The 21606-nt window shown below is 35.6% G+C and overlaps 1 protein-coding gene across 1 annotated transcript in view; it reads left to right on the plus strand.

Moving 5' to 3' along the window:
• Positions 1 to 18147, plus strand: part of ATAD2 (ATPase family AAA domain containing 2) — a 75842-nt gene extending 57695 nt beyond the window's left edge. The window contains exons 23-28 of the mRNA XM_036740808.1: positions 786 to 908; positions 1006 to 1161; positions 3759 to 4166; positions 11599 to 11732; positions 14871 to 14999; positions 16625 to 18147. Of these exons, the coding sequence (XP_036596703.1) occupies positions 786 to 908; positions 1006 to 1161; positions 3759 to 4166; positions 11599 to 11732; positions 14871 to 14999; positions 16625 to 16669 (995 nt within the window). The 3' untranslated portion in view covers positions 16670 to 18147. The remainder of the gene's footprint in view (positions 1 to 785; positions 909 to 1005; positions 1162 to 3758; positions 4167 to 11598; positions 11733 to 14870; positions 15000 to 16624) is intronic.
• The last annotated feature ends 3459 nt before the right edge of the window (positions 18148 to 21606 follow it).

The raw sequence follows: 21606 nt of genomic DNA on the forward strand, positions 1-21606 counted from the left end.
ACAAAAAGTACACTTTGCTTGCCATTACATTTGAAAGGCAAGACTCATCAAAGGTACTTGATTACCTTAGCATTCTAAAAGAGAAAACAGAAACCACCCTAATTACCATAACATGATGCAAAGTTGAGGTTAGAGCAATACACAGTGGAATGATTCAAAGATAAAGCACATTGCATGGGCATGGTTCATCTGTTTAAATCTAAAGTCAACACTGAAATGAATAAAGTGACTTCAGAACAGGCCTGGCTATGTCCTGAACTGGAAGAATAAGATGAAAGGGACTGAAGATCATGCTGAGGATGAAAAGTAGATTCGGGGGACTGAGGCAGAAGAGATATATGGACTGGAGAAAATTATAAAGAGGAATTTCAGGATTCAAGGTTATGGAGGTTGTACATACAGTTTAGTTGTCCCACCCCCACTCTGTATACATACACACACTTTATAGTTCATCTTTTTTTTTTCCAGTGGAGTTGAATCTTTGGTCATTCAATTTTGACATTAATATCTCTCAACAGAGGGATATGATGATAGAGTAGATTTAAAGAAGTAAGTGTTTTCAGGGTAAAATGTGGAAATTTAGATGAGCAATTCATCATTTCAAAATTCATTAAAATTTTATTGAAAAAAGTAATTTTGAAAGTTGTCCTTTTTACCCCATGACACAGCCGGGTAAAAATTTATAAATTAAGTAGTGTTCAGAAATAAATCATAATCCAAGTAGAGTTTGGTCTTGGTGAGTAATAAAAAGGAAAGTAATACTGAGTTTTGTCTTGATTTTTCAGATCGACTTATCAGACACAGAGCTTGTACTCTAAGAGATACTGCCTATGCGATAATTAAAGAAGAACTCGATGAAGATTTTGAACAGCTATGTGAAGAAATTCAGGAGTCTCGAAAAAAGAGAGGTAAGAAATTATTTTTCTATCAGAAAAATGCACTGATAAGGTTTTAGTCAGTTTTCTAGTGCCCAAGATCCTAATTTCTTTCTCTTTTCTTAATTAGGCTGCAGCTCTTCCAAATATGCACCGTCTTACTATCACGTGATGCCAAAGCAGAGCACAACTTCTGTTGATGGTAAAAGATCAGACCCAGAACAGAGTGAAAAGCTGAAGATGCTCAATGCCCCTGTAGCCTGTAGTACTCCTTCACTTTATACTGGTAAATACTCTTGGATTTTTCTTTGTCTTTTTTTTACATCCTAAAACAAGCATGCAATTTAAGATGTTTTAAAACATAAAATATAAATCAGAAGCAGCAGTTAAAGGACAATATTTGTAGGTGTTCAATAAATACTTGCTGAATTTAAATGGAAAATAATGGCTTCATTATAGTATCTCTTTCCCCTATAGATGGTGTAGAAGCACACCAGCTGATATGTACTTGAATTCAAGAAAATGTAGTTCCCACTCTTAAATTACAATCCAGTAGTAGATGTTGAGACTTTGTACAGTCTAAATCAGAGCAGTGACTGCATAAAAGAAGTTGAATAGAATAACAAAAAAAAAGGTTCAAGGCAGAAGGACCACTTCTGTCTGGGAGGATCAGGGAAGGTGGTTCCCAGTTATTGGATCAACATTTATTAAGCACGTGCTATATACCAGGCACTCTGGATATAAAAAGACGAACCCCATAGGAGCTCACAATCTAATAGGGGAGACAAACAGATATGTACAAATCAGCTATATACAAGATAGAAAATAAGTAAGAGGGAATACTAAGAAGTTAGGAAAGGCTTCCTATAGGAGGTGAGATTTTAGTTAAGACTTAAAAGGAAGTCAGGGAAGCTGGGAGGCAGAGATGAGATAGGAAAGCACTCTTGGAAGAGGGGAGAGCTAGAGAACATGCTTAGAAGTGTCTTGTTTGTGGAATAGCCAGAAGGCCAGTTTCACTGGATTGAAGAAACATGTTGGGTAGTAAAGTGTATTAAGATTGGAAAGGTAGGAGGCTGGATTGTGAAGAGCTTTGAATGCCAAATAGGATTTCATATTTGATACCAGAAGCAATAGGGAGCCACTGGAGTTTATTGAGTAGGAAGGTGACATGATCAGACATGTACTAATCTGAGATTACAACAAGTGAGAATGCAAAGGTATTGGGCATGAAGGGACAACATTTGCAAAAGCACAGAGGAGACACTGAACCCAGAGTTAAATCAAGGAATAAAGTACTCCAGTTTGTCCCCACCCATTTGTCCATTTGGTAAATCCTTTAGACTCAGAATAATGTCTTTAAATGGGTAAAACATAGAATTACAAAGGAAACCAATCATACTGAAAAATAGTTATCAAAATGCATTTTTAAAAAAAACAAGTTCAAGGACTTTAGGTTAAGAATACCTCATCAAAGAGCAGAGTGCCGGAGAAGAGAAATAGCATGAAGCAAGGGAAAGGTGTCAACTTATATTATGGAGAGCTTTGAATGCCAGGACAGTAAGGAGTTTGATTCAGTACGCTGTTGGTAACTTAAGAGTGGTTACATAGATTTGGAGTGTTAGCACCTGGATTTTTAATTCTGATTTTCCCATTCTGTGGACAAGTCTTTTTAATCTCTCTGGTCTCAGTTTTAAAATAAGATGGCCTCCAAGGTCAATTTCAGCTCTATTCTAATCCTAGGATGAGAATGGCCAATTACTTGGGCATTGATATTAAAGATGGCTCAAAGAGGGCAGGGGTTAGCCACAGAGAGACTTTACTCAGCCCTTTGTGCCATTTGAGAAATATTCTCTAGGTTATCTGGGCCCCAGGTGGACATCCAGCACCTGAAGTTGTACAAAAGAGAACAGGCCATTGCAAACAGTGACATTCATACTTTACATATGCTGGGTTGTGGCTTTCAGCCCATTAATAAGGTTATTATATTTAGAAAAAGGTGAAAGCATATTACTGTAGGTTAATATATAAATTCCAAAAACACTGGATAACTATGATGGAACATAAAAAAGAGCTATCTTGATATTTAATAGAGTTGCCTTTCCTAATCACAATAGTTGCTTGAAACTTTGGCAAGTGATGATTTCTGAGATTTCCACAATGGCTTGCCTTGGAGATTGTTGCAGTCATTCCTTCCCAGCAAAGTGCTAATAGCTGCTGTTTTAGATATTCTCCTCTTGTCAGATTGCATTGGTGAATTTTCAGATTCAATCACAATGATGTGTAATTGTCTACCTTGACCAAACCATTTGGTTGGATACATGTTAGAAGTTGCTGCCTGAATCAACCAGAGATGAACAGGAGGAGGGAGTGGGGCTACTGGGTGGAGCAGGAGATTTGTCAGCTTTGGGGCCATTCCATTTGGAAACATTAATCATATACTAAGTTAAAGTTCTTTCATGCTCTTAAATGTGGGTGAGGGAGGTTTGGTTTGGTTTTGATTCTTGGACAGGAACTATGATTTTATTTGTGTAAGGAGCTTCCAAATGAGCCACCTTCTATGCCACTTATATTCTTAGAGGCGTCTGGGGCACCGACTTGCACTATATCACACAAGAAGACTAGAATACATGTACCTCTGACTTCAAGGCCAGCTTTTTATCAACTATATCATGTTGCCTTGCATTAAATGTTTAGTATTCACATTTATAATTGTGGACCCCATGGAGTGATATCTTTATTTAAAATCCTATTTGTAAAGTGGCTGAGCACTTTCTTTCCTCCTAGTTTTGACATGGGAAGAAGTGGATGAGAGTCTAGACTTGGAGGAAAATGATTGCTATTTGCCAGTGGCTTTGTTTTAATGCTCATTTTTGTCATTGTTAGCTCCATCGAAGAAAAAGATTCGAAGAAAGAGTAAGTGGTACTTTGGCACCATAAAAAAAAGAAGGAAGGTTTCTCAAACCAAAGAAGATAGCAGAAATACAGAAGATGACAAAAATGAGAGTGATGGAGATCAAGAAAATCATGATACTAGTATAGATCATATTGAGGCTGAAGTCACAGGAGAGTCTTCAATGGAAGAAAATGAAAAGCAGCAAAATGGTTCTGAAAATAAAATTGAGATGGAAAATAAAAGTATTTATATTACTTGTGATACCCTTATGAATGAACCTGAAAAGGAAACTAAGAAGTCTACAATAAATGCAGAATTGAGAAAAGATAGGTTAACTTGCAATGGAGAAATTGCTAACTGTCAAATTACAGAATATTCTGAAGATGTTGAGGCAAAGGGTAAGTAGTCTTCCATTTAAGCGTTTTTAAATTATGAAAATTAAAAAACAAGCAAGATATAGTGAAAAGAAAAATAATTATCAGACGGTTTCACTTAAAGGAACCAAGTAATATGGTAAATTCATAAAGGCAGTTAATGACTTAATTTAAAAAAAAAAAAGATTTTAAAACATAAATATTGCCCAGATCTACCAGTTCAATAACTCTGGTATTAGAAGTTGTTCCTTCATTTCAGTTATGTTCAACTCTTCGTGGCTGCATGGACCACTATCCATGGGATTTTCTTAGCAAAGACACTGTAGTGATTTGCCATTTCCTTAAAGCTCTTAACAAAGAGAGGTTAAGTGACTTGCCTAAGGCCACACAGTAAGCATCTAAGGCCAGATTCAAACTCATGAAAATGAGTCTTCCTGATTCCAAATCCAGTGCTACGTGCACTTTACCACCTAGCTGCCCCTTCTTAAGACAGTAAGGGCAAAATCAGGAATAACCAAGAAAGGAAGGAAACAAATATTAATCACCTATTTTGTGCCAGGTACCATATTAAGCACTTTACAAATATTATCTCATTTAATCCTCACAGCAACCTTAGGAAGTATGTGCTATTACCATCCTTAGTTTACAGGTAAGGAAGCTGAGATAGAGATTAAATGACTATCCCATAGTTACACGACTACTTCATGGACGAGACAGGATTTGAACTCGGGGCTTCCTGCCTCCAGGCCTAATGCTCTATCCACTAATAATAGTAACTAACATTTACGTAGTACTTCCTGTGTGCTGGGCAATTGCTTTGCAATTATTCTATCATAAAATCCTCGCACTAACTCTGGGGGGTAGCTGTTATTATCCCCATTTTACAGATGAGGAAAATGAGGCAAACAGGTTAAGGGATTCACCCAAGGACACACAGCTGGTTAAGTGTCTGAAGTTGAATTTGAACTCAGGTCTCCTTGACTCCAAGCCCATCACTTTATCCATTGCATCACTAAACAGTCTAACTGCCTAGATAAGAAACTCTGAAATGAAAAAGATGTCATTTCACATATACTTTGTCAATTTTATTTCTGTGGTGAAAATACCAACTAACATTTTAGAGTATTAAATAGTTAATTTAAGCAAAATGGCTCATAATTAAGAAGTAGGGTCAGCAATTTCCCTACAAAATAAATTCAACCATGAAGCTACCATGATTATTCCAGTATTATATTCACATTAAATTCACTTCACCAAATTTAATCTTTTAACTATTTTGTTAAACACTAACAAAGGCCTTTGGGGGGGGTGGAGTCAAACAGAACCTTGATTAAATAAATGAATCCTAAGTAAATCAAATATACCTAATGTATCATAGATCAGTACTTTCACTCTAAGTTAATTTTATTATTTCTAACTGCTAATAGGTCTAGAATAAGTTTAATGGTTTGTTTTCAAAGGTATACTTATTTTTATAATGATAGAAAATTTTAGATTCATTCTGAATACTATTGGTATTAATCATACTGATAATCTTCATGTTACCAATAGAAAAACCTTGCTTCTATAAACATACTCCTCAATGACTACAGTCTGACCATTCAGCCAGTTCCATATCCATCTAATTATTATCTAGCCTACATGTCTCCAATTTATTCCGTACAAATAATTTAAGATTCTTTATCAGAATGTGACAGATCTTACACATTAAAATTCACAAGAAAGAGATCACACATCTGAACCATTTCATTAAAGCTAGAAATGATTAACACGTGGAAAAATCAAATAAATTTTTCCCTAAGTACTTGTAAGTCTCACAAAAATGTCACATATTTCATTATGAAGAAGTCTTTAGTAAATTTTAAAAGGCAGAAATAATACGAAGTATGATTTCAGGCAACAAAGCAATATTTGTTTGAACAAGTAGTATGTCAAAGTTTCCTCAAACAATAAAAGTGTTAATACTGTTATTTTTTTATATCTATATTTATGAGGAAAGTGGTTTATAAACCTTAAAACACTTGTAAATTTCAATTGTAGTTTATAGGATTATAGATTGAGCCTCAAGGGACCTTAGAGGCCACGGAGTCCAATCCCCTCCTTTTACATAAGAAGAAATTAAATCTTAAAGAGAGGTTTGGTGGCTTGCCTGGAGTCATAGAGATCTTTTCAGCATCAGACAGACCCTGGTCTTTTCTGACTCCAGGGTCCATAACCGTTGAATTAGTAAGATGTCCCGTAGGTAATAGTAGCTAGTTTTAGAGTCAAACCTGCCCTACCTTAAAACATAGATTTGACCATGTCAGTCTCTCACACACACATGCCCCAATTCAGTAAACTCCCATGGTTCCCCTATACCTTCAGGATCAAATATAAATCCTTTGATGTGAAAAGTCTTTTGTAACTTGAGACCCACCCTACCCTTTCCTCTCCAATCATTTTACAACTTAGTTCCCTCCTTATACCCTGTCATCTGGTGACACTGGACTACTTTGCTTTCCTTACACAAAACATGCCATTTCCCCATTTCAGGCATTTTCACTCGTTAACCTCCATGCCTGGAATGCTCTTCCTCCTGGCTTCCTTCAAGTTCTAGCTATAAACTCCCACTTTCACCAGGAATCTTCCTCATCCACCTGAATTCTAGTATCTTCTCTGTGTTTATTATTTCCAATTTATTCTGTATATATCTTGTACATTTTTTTAACATTGTCTACTTCATTAGACCAAGCTCCTTGAGGTGGCACTATCTTTTGCATTTCTTTGTATCCCAGTGGTTAGTATAGTGTTTGGTATTAGAAGTTCCTTAATAAATATTTGTTGATTAACCTTCCCCACCTGCACTCTTCCTTTTGGCTGTCTTGTCCCAAATTCTTTGAATTTACTGAGATTAATTTGTCTTTCTTGATGTATTTCATGCATTCTTTTTACCTCTTCTCTTTTTCCATTCAGTTAAAGCAAGTGGTTCAGAACCTAATTTGCTATCCAAGTTTTATTTAGTAACTTTCTTTTACTACACCCTTTTCTAAGAAGCTTTGCTTTGTCCTTATTTTTCTTCCCTTCTGGTCTTCCTGAAATTCATTTTCTGATTAATTTATTCTGTGCTCCTCATTGGGGAATAAAAATTTCAGAAGTAACAGATTTGAGCTCCTTCTTTTATCCAATTTCTTAATGTCTTTGTAGATTTTACCCTGTCTTCTTTTTTCTGCTTGCTTCACTTTTTTCCCAAGTGAAAATTTTTATATTTTTTCCAATTACATGTAAAAACATTTTTAATATTCATTTAAAAATTGAGTTCTAAATTCTCTGCCTTCTCCTTCCCCATCACTAACAAAGCAAGCAGTTTGATATAGATTAGACATATACAGTTGTACAAAACATATTTCCATATTAGCCATGTTGTGAGAAAAAAAAAAGACCAAAGAAAAATAAAGGTTTAAAAAATATGCTTCAGTCTACATTTCAGACTCCATCAGTTCTTTCTCTGGCAGTGGATGGAATTTTTCATCGCAAGTCCTTTGAAATTGTCTTACGTCGTTGTATTGCTGAGAATAACTAAGTGTTCACAGATCAGCATTCTTATAATATTGCTGTTACTGTATACAATATTTCCCTGGTTCTGCTCACTTCCCTTTTCATCAGTTCATATAAGTCTTCCCAGGTTTTCTGAAACCATCCTGCTCATCATTTCTTAAAGCACAACTTGTTCATCAATTCCCCTCAATTTCTAGTTCTTTGCCACCAAAAAAGAGTCGCTATAAATATTTTTGTATGTACACGTCTTTTCCTCCCCCTCATCCCCCTTCCTTAATCTCTTTGGCATACAGACCTAGTAATTGCATTGCTGGGTTGAAAGGTAATTTTATAGCTTTATAGTCTTTTGTGCATAGTTCTAAAGTGCCTTCCAGAATGGTTGGATCAATTCACAGCTCCACCAACAGTGCATTAGTGTCCCAATTTTTCCATATCCCCTCCAACATTTGTCATTTTTCTTTTGTCATATTAGCTGATCTGATAGGTGCAAGGTGCTGCCTCAAAGTGGTTTTAATTTGCATTTTTTCTTTATTTTTTTTATTTTTATTTTACTTCATTATTTTTGCCTTTTGGCAGGACAATTGGGGTTAAGTGACTTGCCCAAGGTCATACAGCTAGTACATGTGTCAGGTGTCTGAGGCTGGATTTGAACTCAGGTCCTCCTGACTCCAGAGCTGGTGCTCTGCTCACTGCACCACCTAGCTGCCCCTAATTTGTGTTTTTTCTAATCAGATTTAGAGCATTTTTTCATATGACTATAGATAGCTTTGATTTCTTCTGAAAACTGCTTGTTTCTCTTCTTTGACCATTTATCAATTGGGGAATGACTCATAGTCTTATAATGAAACCTTTAGAGAAACTTGCTGTAAAAGATTTTTCCCAGTTATCTGCTTTCCTTCTAATCTTAGCTGCATTGGTTTTGTTTGTGCAAAACCTTTTAAATTTGATATGATCAGAATTATCCATTTTACATTCCATAATGTTAGTCATAAATTCTTCCTTTAGCCATAGATTTGACAGATAAACTATTACATGCTCCCCTAATTTTATTTTGTATCCCCCTAAATCATGTACCCATTTTGACCTTATCTTGGTATATGGTGTGACATGTTGATCTATACCTAGTTTCTGCCAAACTGCTTTCTGTTTTCCCGGCAGTTTTTGTCAAGATAGTGGGTTCTTGTCCTCTAAACCTCACTCTAAGAAATAATAGATCATGATGTTGGTAGCATTTGATAGAAAAAGTGTTGTATGGTTGTAGTTGATCTGTGTCTCAAATCCAGAGGCCTTATTTATCCTCCCCTCTTTGTTTGCCATCATCAGTTTCTTGGGGGGGTGGGGAGACAATTGGGGTTAAGTGACTTGCCCAAGGTCACACAGCTAGTAAGTGTGTCAAGTGTCTGAGGCCAGGTTTGAACTCAGGTCCTCCTGACTCCAGGGCCGGTGCTCCACTCACTGCGCCACTTAGCTGCCCCCCGTGATCAGTTTCTAATCCTGATACCATGTTATCTTATCTCTGGCTCCACATCTTCTATCAGTCTGGGTGTTGGTGTCTTTTGACAACTTACATTCCTTTCTTTATATGGAATACTGTCCAAGAAGGTACAATCCTTGCTCAGAAAAAGTGGTTCGCTAATGTGAAAATTCCTTTCCATGTGAAGCCCGTTATTAGGTTCCTATCTCTTACTGCAGATGTCTGCCTTTACTATAGGAATATTTACTAGTGTTCTTCTCTGGCAAAGCCCCCTCAAGTAGTCCTCCTTCCATCACTTGTTGAGAGACTTACAGAACCTATCCTAAGAAATTGGTAGGAATGTAAATCCTTGGTTTTATCCCTGCTGTCTCTTAATTTCCCCCTTCCCTGCTCATACATATTTCCCTACTTTGTATTCCTGCCTACAAAAGATAATTGATTCACTTGATGTAGGTAGTCAGGGAATTTATCCCCCCCTTCACTTGTCCTGATTCTTTAAGTTTGCCTTAAATCTATAGATCCTTATGTACTTTTTATTCTTTAGTGATGAAAATGTTCTCTTTTTTACTCCCATAGATAAATCTTTTTTTAAATTTATAAACAAGAAAGACTAATCATTTAGCCCTTTCTTATATGCTCATTTACTCTCCTTTACTTCATATATTCAGTTGCCAAATCTTGCCATTTCTACCCTTTCACAGTTTTTTTTGCATCAAATTCCTCTTCATTCACACAGTTACCACTTTAGTCCCTTCTGTACACTGCTGCCATAGTATAATTTTCCTTAAGCACAGATTTGACTGACACTTCTCATCCAGTTCTAGTAGCTTCCTCTTATTGCTAGAATAAAATATTAAATTCTCTTTTTCCTAAAGCTGTACAAAGCCCCAGCTATTTTTTTTTCAGCCTCATTAGATGTTATTCCCCCTCCCGTGCTCTGCAGTTCAGCCAGATTGGCTTTCACTCTGTTCTTCACAAGTGGCACTCCATCTCCCATCTCCCATCTCTCTCCTTTGCATTGGCCATCCCTCAAGCTTGGAATGTATTTCCCCCTTACCTTTGCCTCATAGAATCCTTCTTTTCCTTAATGATACAGCTCAGGCATCATCTCCATGAAGCCTTTCCTGGTCCCACTACTAGTGCCCTCTTTAATTATTCTGTACACATTAGCATTTGTTCACTTTATATTTATGCTATGTATATTTCTATTTGTAATTACGATCTTCCCAATTAGAACAAGCTCCTGGAGAGTACGGATTATTATGTATATATTTTTCTCACTAGCACCTAACAGTCACATAGGTGCTCAGTAAATATGTACTGTGATTGTTGAAGGTAAGTAATCTGATCATCTCTGGTTTTCTTTTTAAACTTTTGTAGGCATTTATTCCTCAAATGCCAGTCAATCAGTAGACATTTATTAAACACATATATGCCAGGCACTGTGCTAAAAGAAAGTCCCTGCCCTCAAGGAGTCTGAAATCCTACAGCAGAAGATGACACACAAAGGAAGCAGAAAAGGTGGGAGGGGAGGTTCCTGTCACAAAGGCATGATGGAGAAGTTTAAAGGAGTATAGCTAGGTGGGAAATGAGGAGATAGCTGGCCTGGGCACCTCTTTATAGGAGCCTTGGGGGATGAGTTTTGTCTCCCTAGCCCCCCATCCCCCACAGAATGAGCAGAGGGAAATGTTGCCCTAGGGATGAATCTCAAGGTTGATTCAGTCCTGGAGAACAAGTTTCCTGATGATGAGGTGCTTCTCTTGTGTTGAATCTACTGGGTTCAAATTTCTAATATGTTATTTTATGTAAGAGTGAATTCCTTTGCTTTTTTGGAAAGTACTATTCCATTGTCTCTTGCAGTTTCTCTTGAATGAAGAATAATTCAGTTATTCAAATTTCCTTTCTTTTCTATTTGAAAGTTTCTCCAGTATACTTCCATCTTCCTCTCTCTCCTAACCCTTCTTCTATGCTGCCACCAGAATAATCTCTCTAGATCTCATAATGTGTTCAAAAATCTTGACTGACTCCATTGCAAATTCTCCAGCTGGACACTGCCTTTTCATCTTTAACTCAGATTACTCCCCTCCACATACTTGAAGCCAGACTAGACTATTCTCTGTCCCCTACTAACCCTATGCTTTATGCTTTCTCTTTTATTTCTTTGTTTACACTGTACCCTTTTCCTGGTGCCTGTTCCCTTCCTCTCCCTCTATTGTACATACCTTTCTAGTATACTTAGGATGTTACTCACAACTACCATATATGATCCATATTTTTCCTCCCCATGAGGACAGAAACAATGTTTTATTTAAACTTGGTATTTCTGCTGTCATTTAGTATAATACTCTGCATACAGTTGCTTAATAAATATATATATGAATTTGAACTTAGATGTTTAATTTCTACCTATCTCTGCATTACTGACAGTTATCTAATTGATCTTTTTAGAAACCTGCGTACTTAGGATGACTCGAGCCAGACGTTCCCAGGTTGAACAGCAGCAGCTCATCAGTGTTGAAAAGGCTTTGGCAATTCTTTCTGAACCCACACCCCCACTTATTGTGGACCATGAACAGCTAAAAGTATGTAAATAAACACTTTTAAATGCCAATGTACAAATAATTTTTAAAATGTTAGCACATTGCTTTCTTTTAGATTCTGCCTTATAAATGTGTGATTATAAGTTTTATTCCCTTTAACATCCTATGGAATCTATCATTTATCCCTTCTCCAGCTTCTTCAGTCTTTATCCTCCCGTTGGTCTTTTCTGCTATTCTTTCAGATTTACATAGGGTCTGTCTCCCCCTTTTTTTTTTCTGTCCTGTCAAGCTCTTATTCTGTTTCTTCAGTTCGCATCAAACTCAGCAAATATGTGCTCTGTACTCACTGCCTCCATTTCCTTGCTACTTGTTACATTCTTAACTACCTCTAACCCCTTAGTTTGGCTTTTATCCTTTCTACTACAATGAAACTTTATTAAGGACCTTCAGAATCCAGTAGTTTTTCTTGGCCCTTACTGGCTTTGGCTTCAATTTAACATTTGACACATTGTTCACAAGATAGATGACACCCAATCTTTCTCCCTGATTTCTACTCCAATACTGTAACTCTTAACTTTTTGGAATTGTTCCCATTTTAATGTCCCACCATGGTGGTGCAGTGGTAGAGTGCTGGGAATAGCATTAGGAAGACTCATCTTCCTGCATTCAAATTTGGCTTCAGACATTTACTGGCTGGCTGTATGACCCTGGGCAAGTCACTTCACTCTGCCTCAGTTTCCTTATCTGTAAAATGAGCTGGAGAAGGAAACGGCAAACCAGTCCAGTATCTTTGCCAAGAAAACCCCAAATGGGGTCACAAAAAATGACCGAACAACATCATCTAACTTGGCGTATTTAAAACTGAATAAAAATCAGTGTGGTGCAATGGAAAGAACGCTGGATTTTAAAGTAAGAGGACTTAGCTTTGAATCCTACTTCTGCCACTTATTACTGTTATAATAAGTTAGTCACTTAACCTCTCAGGGCCTGTTTTTTCACCTGTGAAATGATGGTGTAGTAGACAAGGTGACCTAAGATTACTTCCAGCTCTAAATCATTGATTCTGTATACCAAAACCAGCTTCCCCTCTTAAATTCTCTATTTGAATAAAACTCTTCTCTGTCACCCAAGGCTCAAAATTTGGGAGACATTTTGACTCTGTCATGTTGGCCAATCTGACAGGAGAGATGTAGTACCTAAGAGTTGTTGAGCATTTTTTCATGTGACCATAGATGGCTTTGATGTCTTCCTCTGAAAATTGCCTGTTCATATCTTTTGACCATTTATCAATTGGAGAATGACTCGTATTCTTATAAATTCAACTCGGTTCTCTATATTTTACAAACAAGGCCATTATCAGAGACACTGGTTGTAACAATTGTTTCCTAGCTTTCTGCTTCCTTTCTAATCTTGGTTGCATTGGCTTTGTGCAAAAACTTTTCAATTTAATGTAATCAGAATCATCCATTTTGCATTTTATAATGTTATCTATCTCTTGCTTGGTCATAAATTCTTCCCTTCTCCATAGATCTGACAGGTAAACTATTCCTTGCTCTCCTAGTTTGCTTATAAATCATGTACCCATTTTGACTTTATCTTGGTATAGGGTGTAAAATGTTGGTCTATGCCTAGTTTCTACCATACTATTTTCTAGTTTTCCTAGCAGTTTTTGTTATAGTGAGTTCTTATCCCAGAAACTGGAGGCTTTGGATTTTTCTAATAATAGATTACTGTAGTCATTGACTGTTGTGTCTTGTATACCTAACTTGTTCCACTGATCCACTACTCTACTTCTTAGCCAGTACCAAGTAGTTGTGATGATTGCTGCTTTATAATACAATTTAAGATTGGTACAGCTAGGCTACCTTCCCTTGCATTTCTTTTCATTACTTCTCTTGATATTCTGGACCTTTTGTTCTTCTAGATGAACTTTGTTATTTTTTCTAGCTCTATAAAACAATTTTTTGGTAGTTTAGTATGGCACTGAATAAGTAATTTAGTTAGAATTGTGATTTTAATTATATTAGCTCAGCCTACCCTTGAGCAACTGATATTTTTCCAATTATTTAGATCTGATTTGTGTGAAAAGTGTTTTGTAATTGTGTGTGTTAAACCCGAAAATTTGGTTGAAGGAAACAACAGGCTAGGTGATAGAAAAATTCATATTACTTATACATTTATTTATTCATTCCCTTTAAACTTAGCAGATACATGCATGCACGGAGTCAGAGCTGAATCTGACTGCCTGAACAAAGGAAAGAGAAAACTTATATACATTATTTTTAGCAGACTCAGAAGTCTGTGTTACCTCACTTTTATGATCCCCATATATGTTTAACCATGATACAAGAAGAGGATTTTCCTTATGGAATAGGTTTGTAAAGACAAGAGTATTGACAAAGGTCAGTTAAAGTATATGCCCGTAGAATATTAAGCGAGGTGGTCTTCTCAGGATTAGGGTCTCATCCTTTAATGGCTAACAGGGGGAAGAATGTTCTTAGGTGAGCCCGATCTAGCCTTGTTGACAGAGAAAAGATACTCTCTGAGCAAGCTTTAGGGAACAAAGAAGCTCAGGTCCAGCTGATCATTAATTCAGGCCCTGGCCCTTGATTGAAATTACAAAAATGATATAAAATGGTATAAAATGTTCCCCATGTGGAACCCAAGTTTTAAAAAATGAATGTTAATAATTGTCTTTACATGTAACTGGGCAAAAATAAATTACCAAAAAAAAATACATAGGTTGACAGTACAGGAAAAAAAGACAGTATCATTGGAACATGAGTCCTGTCCAGCCACTGACTGATAATAAAGGAATGTGCAAAAATAATTCAAGTATTATTAGTCTTCCAGAAGAACAAAGGGGCTCAAAAGTAGAGAATTAGAATCAAGACTATTTCTAATTCATAAGGATTGTAATATGATATTCCAAAGGTCAAAGGATGTCAGTTTGTACCACAAAAGTAATTTTCATGCAAATATCTGCATTTAAAAAGAGGTAAACCATACATTTACATTAGAATGTAAACCTCTAGAGGGCATGGGCTCTTTGGGTTTTGTGTTTTTGTTTTCTTAGCACAGTATCTGGAAGGCATGGTAGGCACTTACTAAACATTCAGTTTTTGAATTGAATGAAAGTTCCTTACACACACAACTGTTTAATACATGTTTTCTTTTTAGAATCTTTTGAAGATTACCCTTAAGAAAAGTCAAGAGTACAATATATTTCAGTTGGAAAAATTATATGCAATAATTAGCCAATGTATTTATCAGCATCGCAAAGACTATGACAAGACACAGCTAATTCAGGTGAGTTATTATAATACATTTTATAATTGATATTTTGAACCACAGTGATCTGTCATCATGACCTAAAGTTTATCCATCCAGCCACAATCCTAACAATATGTCTGACACAATCAAATTAACAAAAATTAGGAATCAAACTTTATTTTTTTTTAATTATAAACTCCAAACTAATCATATAGATAGAACAAGTACAATTTTTGTGCTTTGCCTTCTTTGGATTTCAGAAATACTTTTGGATAATTATAGGATGGGGCAATTTTAAAAATACAACAGAAAACTCAGTTTAGAATTGGCAATTATTTGATCCAAGCTTGGCTAAAGTTTTTCTTGACACTTCAAAGAGTTTGCAAAACAAATTAATAGGAGATAATATTTTTTACCTTGTTCAATAAAAGAGGAAAATTTATTTTAAGGACGTTAGCATGATTGTTGACATGCAAATAAAAATGCCAAATGTAAGTAAGCATTACCATGATTACAGCAAGTCTGAGAGTAACTCTGCTTGAAAATATTTTAATAGTTTGAGTTACTGCAGATATTTGAAAGATACAGATTGTGAGGCAGCTAGGTTACGCAGTGAGTAGAGCACTGGCCCTAGAGTCAGGAGGACCTAAATTCAAATCTGGCCCTAGACACTTGACATGTTTACTAGCTCTGTGACCTTGGGCAAGTCACTTAACCCTAATTGCCCTGCCTCCTCCCCTCCAAAGAAAGATACAGATTGTATTTCTACTCCTTCATTCCTCAAGTTCTATAATGTAGAGTAGCTTTCTCCTGGTTTTATTGTAAGTTGGGTATTTAGAAGTTTTACTGTGAATTATTTTAATTTGAACTTGTTGAGTAATGCTTAAAACATGCCTATTTTTTATATTCATTTTGATAACTTGAATACTTATCATACTTGGAGAATGGTGTGTTTTTTGCTAAAATTGATTTATCCTGTTTAACTCCATTTCCTCCTGTGGACAATGGTGACAGTAATAGCACCCACCTTATAGGGTTGTTATGAGGATCAAATGAGAGCATAGGTAATAAAAGTTGAAAATTTTTATTCATTTAAATGTGACCAGGATGATTATCTTGAATTACAGTCTCAGACTTAGAAGGGACTTCAGACACATTTTAGTCCAGTCTCAGAATCACCAGAATTGCCTTCTACAACAACAAAATAGTCCTCATTTTTGCTTTTGTGAGTAACCCCACATACTTCATACTGTGATTTATCTATCAACTACAGGTCTTCAGTCTAAAAAGCAAACCATCCATCACAATATCAGATATTTTTAATGAAACCTTTTTTCAATCTGAGGAGGCAGTGAGCACTTTGAAAGGTTTCAGGGTATCCTCTTCTGTGTTATAGTGGATAAGGTAGTGATACTCTAGTTATATTAAATCATTGGTATAATTTGTTTTGGGTTTTTTTCTGACAGTAGTTGGCTTGAAAAATTTGGGCACTAGTGAATGGTAAAGTATTTTTCACTGTAAATAGACAAATTTGGGCATAATGTTCTTTAAAACTTTTTGACTCTGGTATTAGATGATCAATCTTAGACTCAATCTAAAGGTATTTAAATAATGAAATAATAGCATTAAAACTTACAGGTTCTTTTCTCTTAACCCTCTAGAAAATGGAGCAAGAAATCAAAAACTTTAGTTGTTGCAAATCATGAAGTTGTGAAATTCAGCTTTCTTCAATTTGACATCTTGTGTTGTTCACTTTTGTCATTTCTGCGTAGCTAGTGCAAAATTGAATTTCCACATATTTAAGATATATTGTTATTAAAATACTGCTAAATAAAGTATTTAAACTGCTTTTAATTTTGTATGTATGAGGTAGATGTTTAAAAGTTGATTTTGATAAATGTTAAACAGTCTGAGTCACAAGATGTTTGATATTTAATGCTGCAATGTTTAAATTCCAAGTACTCTGCAGGTCTATTAAAGTTATTTTGATAAGTTTTATTTCTTTGTCAGAGGCCATTAATTGTTCATTAGATTTATGACCCCGTTTGTCATAAGAGTATTTGAAGGTGGAAATCCATTAATAACAAATTTGTTGTCAACATTTAAAATTTCCCCAGACTTAAATTTAGCACTGTTAATTTTGTCCTTTCTTTTCTTTTCCTTAATGGTGTAAATTAAATAGAAATATAATGCTGCATTGTGACCTATCATTGACCTCTGTTCCTTCATTTTTTAGTGTGTTGTTTTTTTTTTTTTATCTCTATCATCTTCTGCATTCTGTAACTTTCCTTTCCTTGCCTCATTACCCAAGAACTAATGTTCAAGCTTAGGCTTTGTGGTAAAGCTCTGAATATAAAAGAGGCAAAAAAGCTTTACAACAGTTTTAAACTTGAACACTAAAATTAAGATATTTGTAAAATACACATTTTCATCATTCTAATTTAGGTTTTATAAATATCCATGTTTACATTTTCTTATGTATTTACCTTTGTCATGTTTTGTGTTGATTACTACATTTTTGATGTTTTTAAAAAACATGAGATTTAGATTTGAAATCTAAGCCTGTGGCCTTCAAAATTTATGTTTAGACATCATCATATAAAGATACTTTGTTGTATACAGTTGTATAAATGTTACACATTTTGATATTTTGTATTATACCAAAAATAAACTTCCTGGGCATCTTTAAGTGGTTAAAATACTACAGTGCATATTCACTTTTTGAAAATGTTAATCCCCAAAGATGCTTCTGTAAGAAGCTTTAAAATTTTTCTGATTAGTGTAGTGTGGGTATTTTTGTGTGGGGGTAAGGAAAGTAAGTTTTAGTAAAGCAAAGTCATTTTAACTTTTAGTCACTCTTTATGTAATGGTCAATGTTATACTGCCTTTCATTCCTTCAGATATCATATTTGAACTACCTGGTGACTCTTAAAGCCTTCTAGAAACCAATTTATCACCTTTTAATTAGTTGTTACTGCCTTAATTTATGTAACCAGCTTTAAGCAGTACTATATACCTGAAAAAGTTTTCAAAAAAAAAAAATGCACGTACCTGGATATAAATATTTTGCTTGTACTGTGAAATTTTATATATAAATTATTTCTTTTCCAGGTACATATTTTGTAACTTTACCACTTGATTTTTATGTATAGTTTGCATAATAAATTTTGCAAGTTGAAAATCAGTGTGAATTTTGTTTTTATGTCTTTGGTATTTTAAGCATAATATTAAAGATAATAATTGGGGGCAGTGGGGTAATTACAAAAAGATGAATAAAGTGAGAGGTTACAAGGGAGGCTATCTTATCACTATCCCTTTTAAAATTCATCATTGAGATGTCAAAAAGAAACCAGACTACTAGAAGTCCTCAAATGAAGGGGGAAAGTTTTCCAAAAAATAAGAAAATTAAGTTCTGCCACAGTAAAAAATGATATGGATTGAAACAAAAAAGATAGAAAAATATTCTGAAACAATATGAATAGCAGCACCAGAAGTAGAATTTTCTCAAGACCTAATAAAGTGAATGACACTAAGCAATTAAAGAATTGAGCAAAACTATCACTTCCGATTAGAGTATTTAAGCACCTACGTATAAGGTATGGTGCTGGGCATTGGGGACAGACCAAAAAGAAACATTCTCTGCCCTCAAGTAGTTTACATTCTGCCGAGGGTGGTGGGGAAGGCATATATAAACATCGAAGTAAATGCCAACTATATACAGGGTAATCGTGGAAGGAGACACAGGGCAACAATCCTAGAGATCAGGAAAGGTCTTATGTAGGTAACTGAAGGAGGACTAAGGATTCTGAGAGGGCAGATGAGAAAAGCACTGCATTACAGATGTAAAAAACCACTTGTGCCAAGGGAATAAATGAAATTTTGTCATGAGATGGGTAGGAGGCCAGTTTGACCAAGAAGAGAGTGTGCATAGGTGAGATTTTTAACACTAGATTTCATGGATTTTAAATGTCAGCCTAAGTTAAATTTTGTATTTTATCCTAGAAGTCATATTACCCTGCCAGCTAAGTCTACTACAAATTCGTATTTAATTTCAAGTGTATCCAAACATACAGCAGTCTTTTTTTCCTGATTAATTTTCTAACCAAGTTTTTATCGTGTTATTGTATAAATTGTTTTGGTTCTGCTTATTTCACTTGACATCAGAGATGGTACCGTGAATAGTGTATTGGATCTGGAGTCAGAAGACCTGAGTTCAAATATGGCCTCTAGGGCAAGTCATGTAAGTTTCCTAATCTGTAAAAAAGATAACATTGGTACTAACAACCAAGGTTGTTATGAGGATAAAGTAAAATATGTGTAAAGTGCTTTACAAACTTTACAATGCTATTATATAAATGCTGAATGTTAAGTCTTCCAAGGCCACTCTGAAGATATCTCATTTCTTGTAGCCCAGTATTCCATCATTCCATTCTTCTATAATGTAACATTTCTCTAATTGATAGGCATTCACCCTTTGTTTCCAACTTTTTGCTCTGGCAAAAATGCTAACATTACTTTTGTGCGTGAACCCTTTTCTGCTTGGATATCTGGGTGTAAGCCTACTAGTGTTAGTGATTTTTTTGGATATGGTTCCAGGTTGCTTTCCAGCAGATTTGGACCAATTCACAGCTACATCAAAAGTACCTTGGTGTCCCTGTTTTCCCACAGCCCCTCCAATTATTTTCCTTGTTTTTCATCTTCGCCAATCTTATTTAATTTCTTATAATACTCCCCCATAGCACCTGTTCCAAACCTAGAATCAGATTTAGTGCTAGAAGGGACCATGGCCATGAGGTAAAACTCCCACATTTTACAAATAAAGAAACTGAGAAAGGCTGAGTAATTTACCCAGGATAATACATCTAGTTAAGTGACTAAAGTGGGACCCAACTGTCCCAAGACCTACCTCTACCAGGATCCAGTATCAGATTTGATGACAAGAAGACATGTAGAAAAACCCAGCTTTCTTACTGAAGTAGAGAAGTAAGCACCTCTACCTAAAAAAAAAAAGCCCCAAACCAGAAGTGGCTAAGAGGGTAACCCCTCTTAATTACACTGAAGAAAGAAGGCCAGTCTCTGGTAGAAAAATCTGAAGCCTATATGAGCCTCAAAGAGGACTACATCAAGATAACTGAGTAAATTTTTAAAACCACAGACACAATAAAGAAATACCACAAGTTGAGAGGGACGCATGTGATAAACACTGACAGAGTAACTCCTCAATAACACTTGTAGAACAAGAGAGAAAAAAGGTCTTGGTTACAGATACTATAAGAATGAATGGAAAAAAATTTAAAAATTGGAGCTGAAATAAAAGCTAGGACAAAATTGGAAAGAAGTACTTTAAAACAGAAGGTGAAAAACTTTACCAAAGTAATGAACTCCCTAAAAAAGATTAGAGCAATGAGGACTCAACTCTATATGACTGCAAGAAATATATAAGTGAATTTAAACAACTGAAAACACTAAAAAGTAGTAAGAGGTATCTTATAAAAAAAAAATCTGACTTGGAAAACAGATTCAGAAAAGAGAATTTAAGCATGAGACTCCATAAATATCACAGCCAAAGGGTGGAAAAAACTAGTTACCATACCTGAAGAAGACTATTCAGATCTATTAGAACAAGAGGGCAAAGTGAAGATAGAATGAATCCATGGATCACTTCTCAAAAGACACACCAAACTGAAAACACCAGGGAGTATGATAACCAAAATCCGGAGCTTCCAAGTTAAAGAGAAAATACATGCAAATAGATGCAAGCATCTACAAAGAGTCTTTAACACCAAGGAACCAGTCAGTATTACACAAGATTATGCTCCAATTATTATTAAAAAAAAAAAGGTTGGGGAGTAGAGGGGGAGCTTGGGATACAATATTCCAAAACGCAAAAATAGAGTGGAGGTTTTTCCTGAAGAGGAGGAAGCTTGGATATTCTGAAGAGCAATAATCTACTTCTTGAAAGAGGTCTTTCTCTCTAAAGCCACTTTATGTGTATCTTGTATATACCTATATATGTACGTGTTGTCTCCCCAGTTAGAATGTGAGCTCCTTGTGGACAGGGGCTGGTTTTGCTTTTGCTTTTTACTCCTAGTATTTGGCAAAGTGGCTTGTGCTTATTATAGGAAGTGCTTGACAAATGCTTATTGATTGACTGGTCAAAGAATCATATAGTTGAGGTAAAAAAAAAATAGCTATCGGGTGAGAGATCATCTACCCAATTAAGGTTGGAGAAAGAATTGAACAGTAGTATTACTTATTCAAAGATAAAAAGAAAGTTATTTGTTGAACTGATTACAACAACAATAAAGAGGTCAGTTGTCTTCTTGGGGCATGTGTCCAAGACATAACAGAGAACCTCACTCCTACTTCTGGTGATTCACTTGTGCACAAATGATACTGCCAGATGGAACATGGAAGGCATTGCCAATAATTATGAAATCTTGGGTAAGAAAATAAAAGACCATGGCGTGCTGGTTGTGTTTTCCTCATTGCTGCCCATCGAAAGCAAGGGATGCACAAAAGAAAAAGTAATGTGGTTAAGTAAATAACTGGCTTAAGGGCATATGAGAATGGCATTTGGATTTTGGACCATGGCTTAATATATGTGTATAGTATGCCTTTGGACATAAAGACTTGGGAGAGG

This window comes from Trichosurus vulpecula, chromosome 1 (genome assembly GCF_011100635.1).
Source record: "Trichosurus vulpecula isolate mTriVul1 chromosome 1, mTriVul1.pri, whole genome shotgun sequence".
Lineage (NCBI taxonomy): Eukaryota > Metazoa > Chordata > Mammalia > Diprotodontia > Phalangeridae > Trichosurus > Trichosurus vulpecula.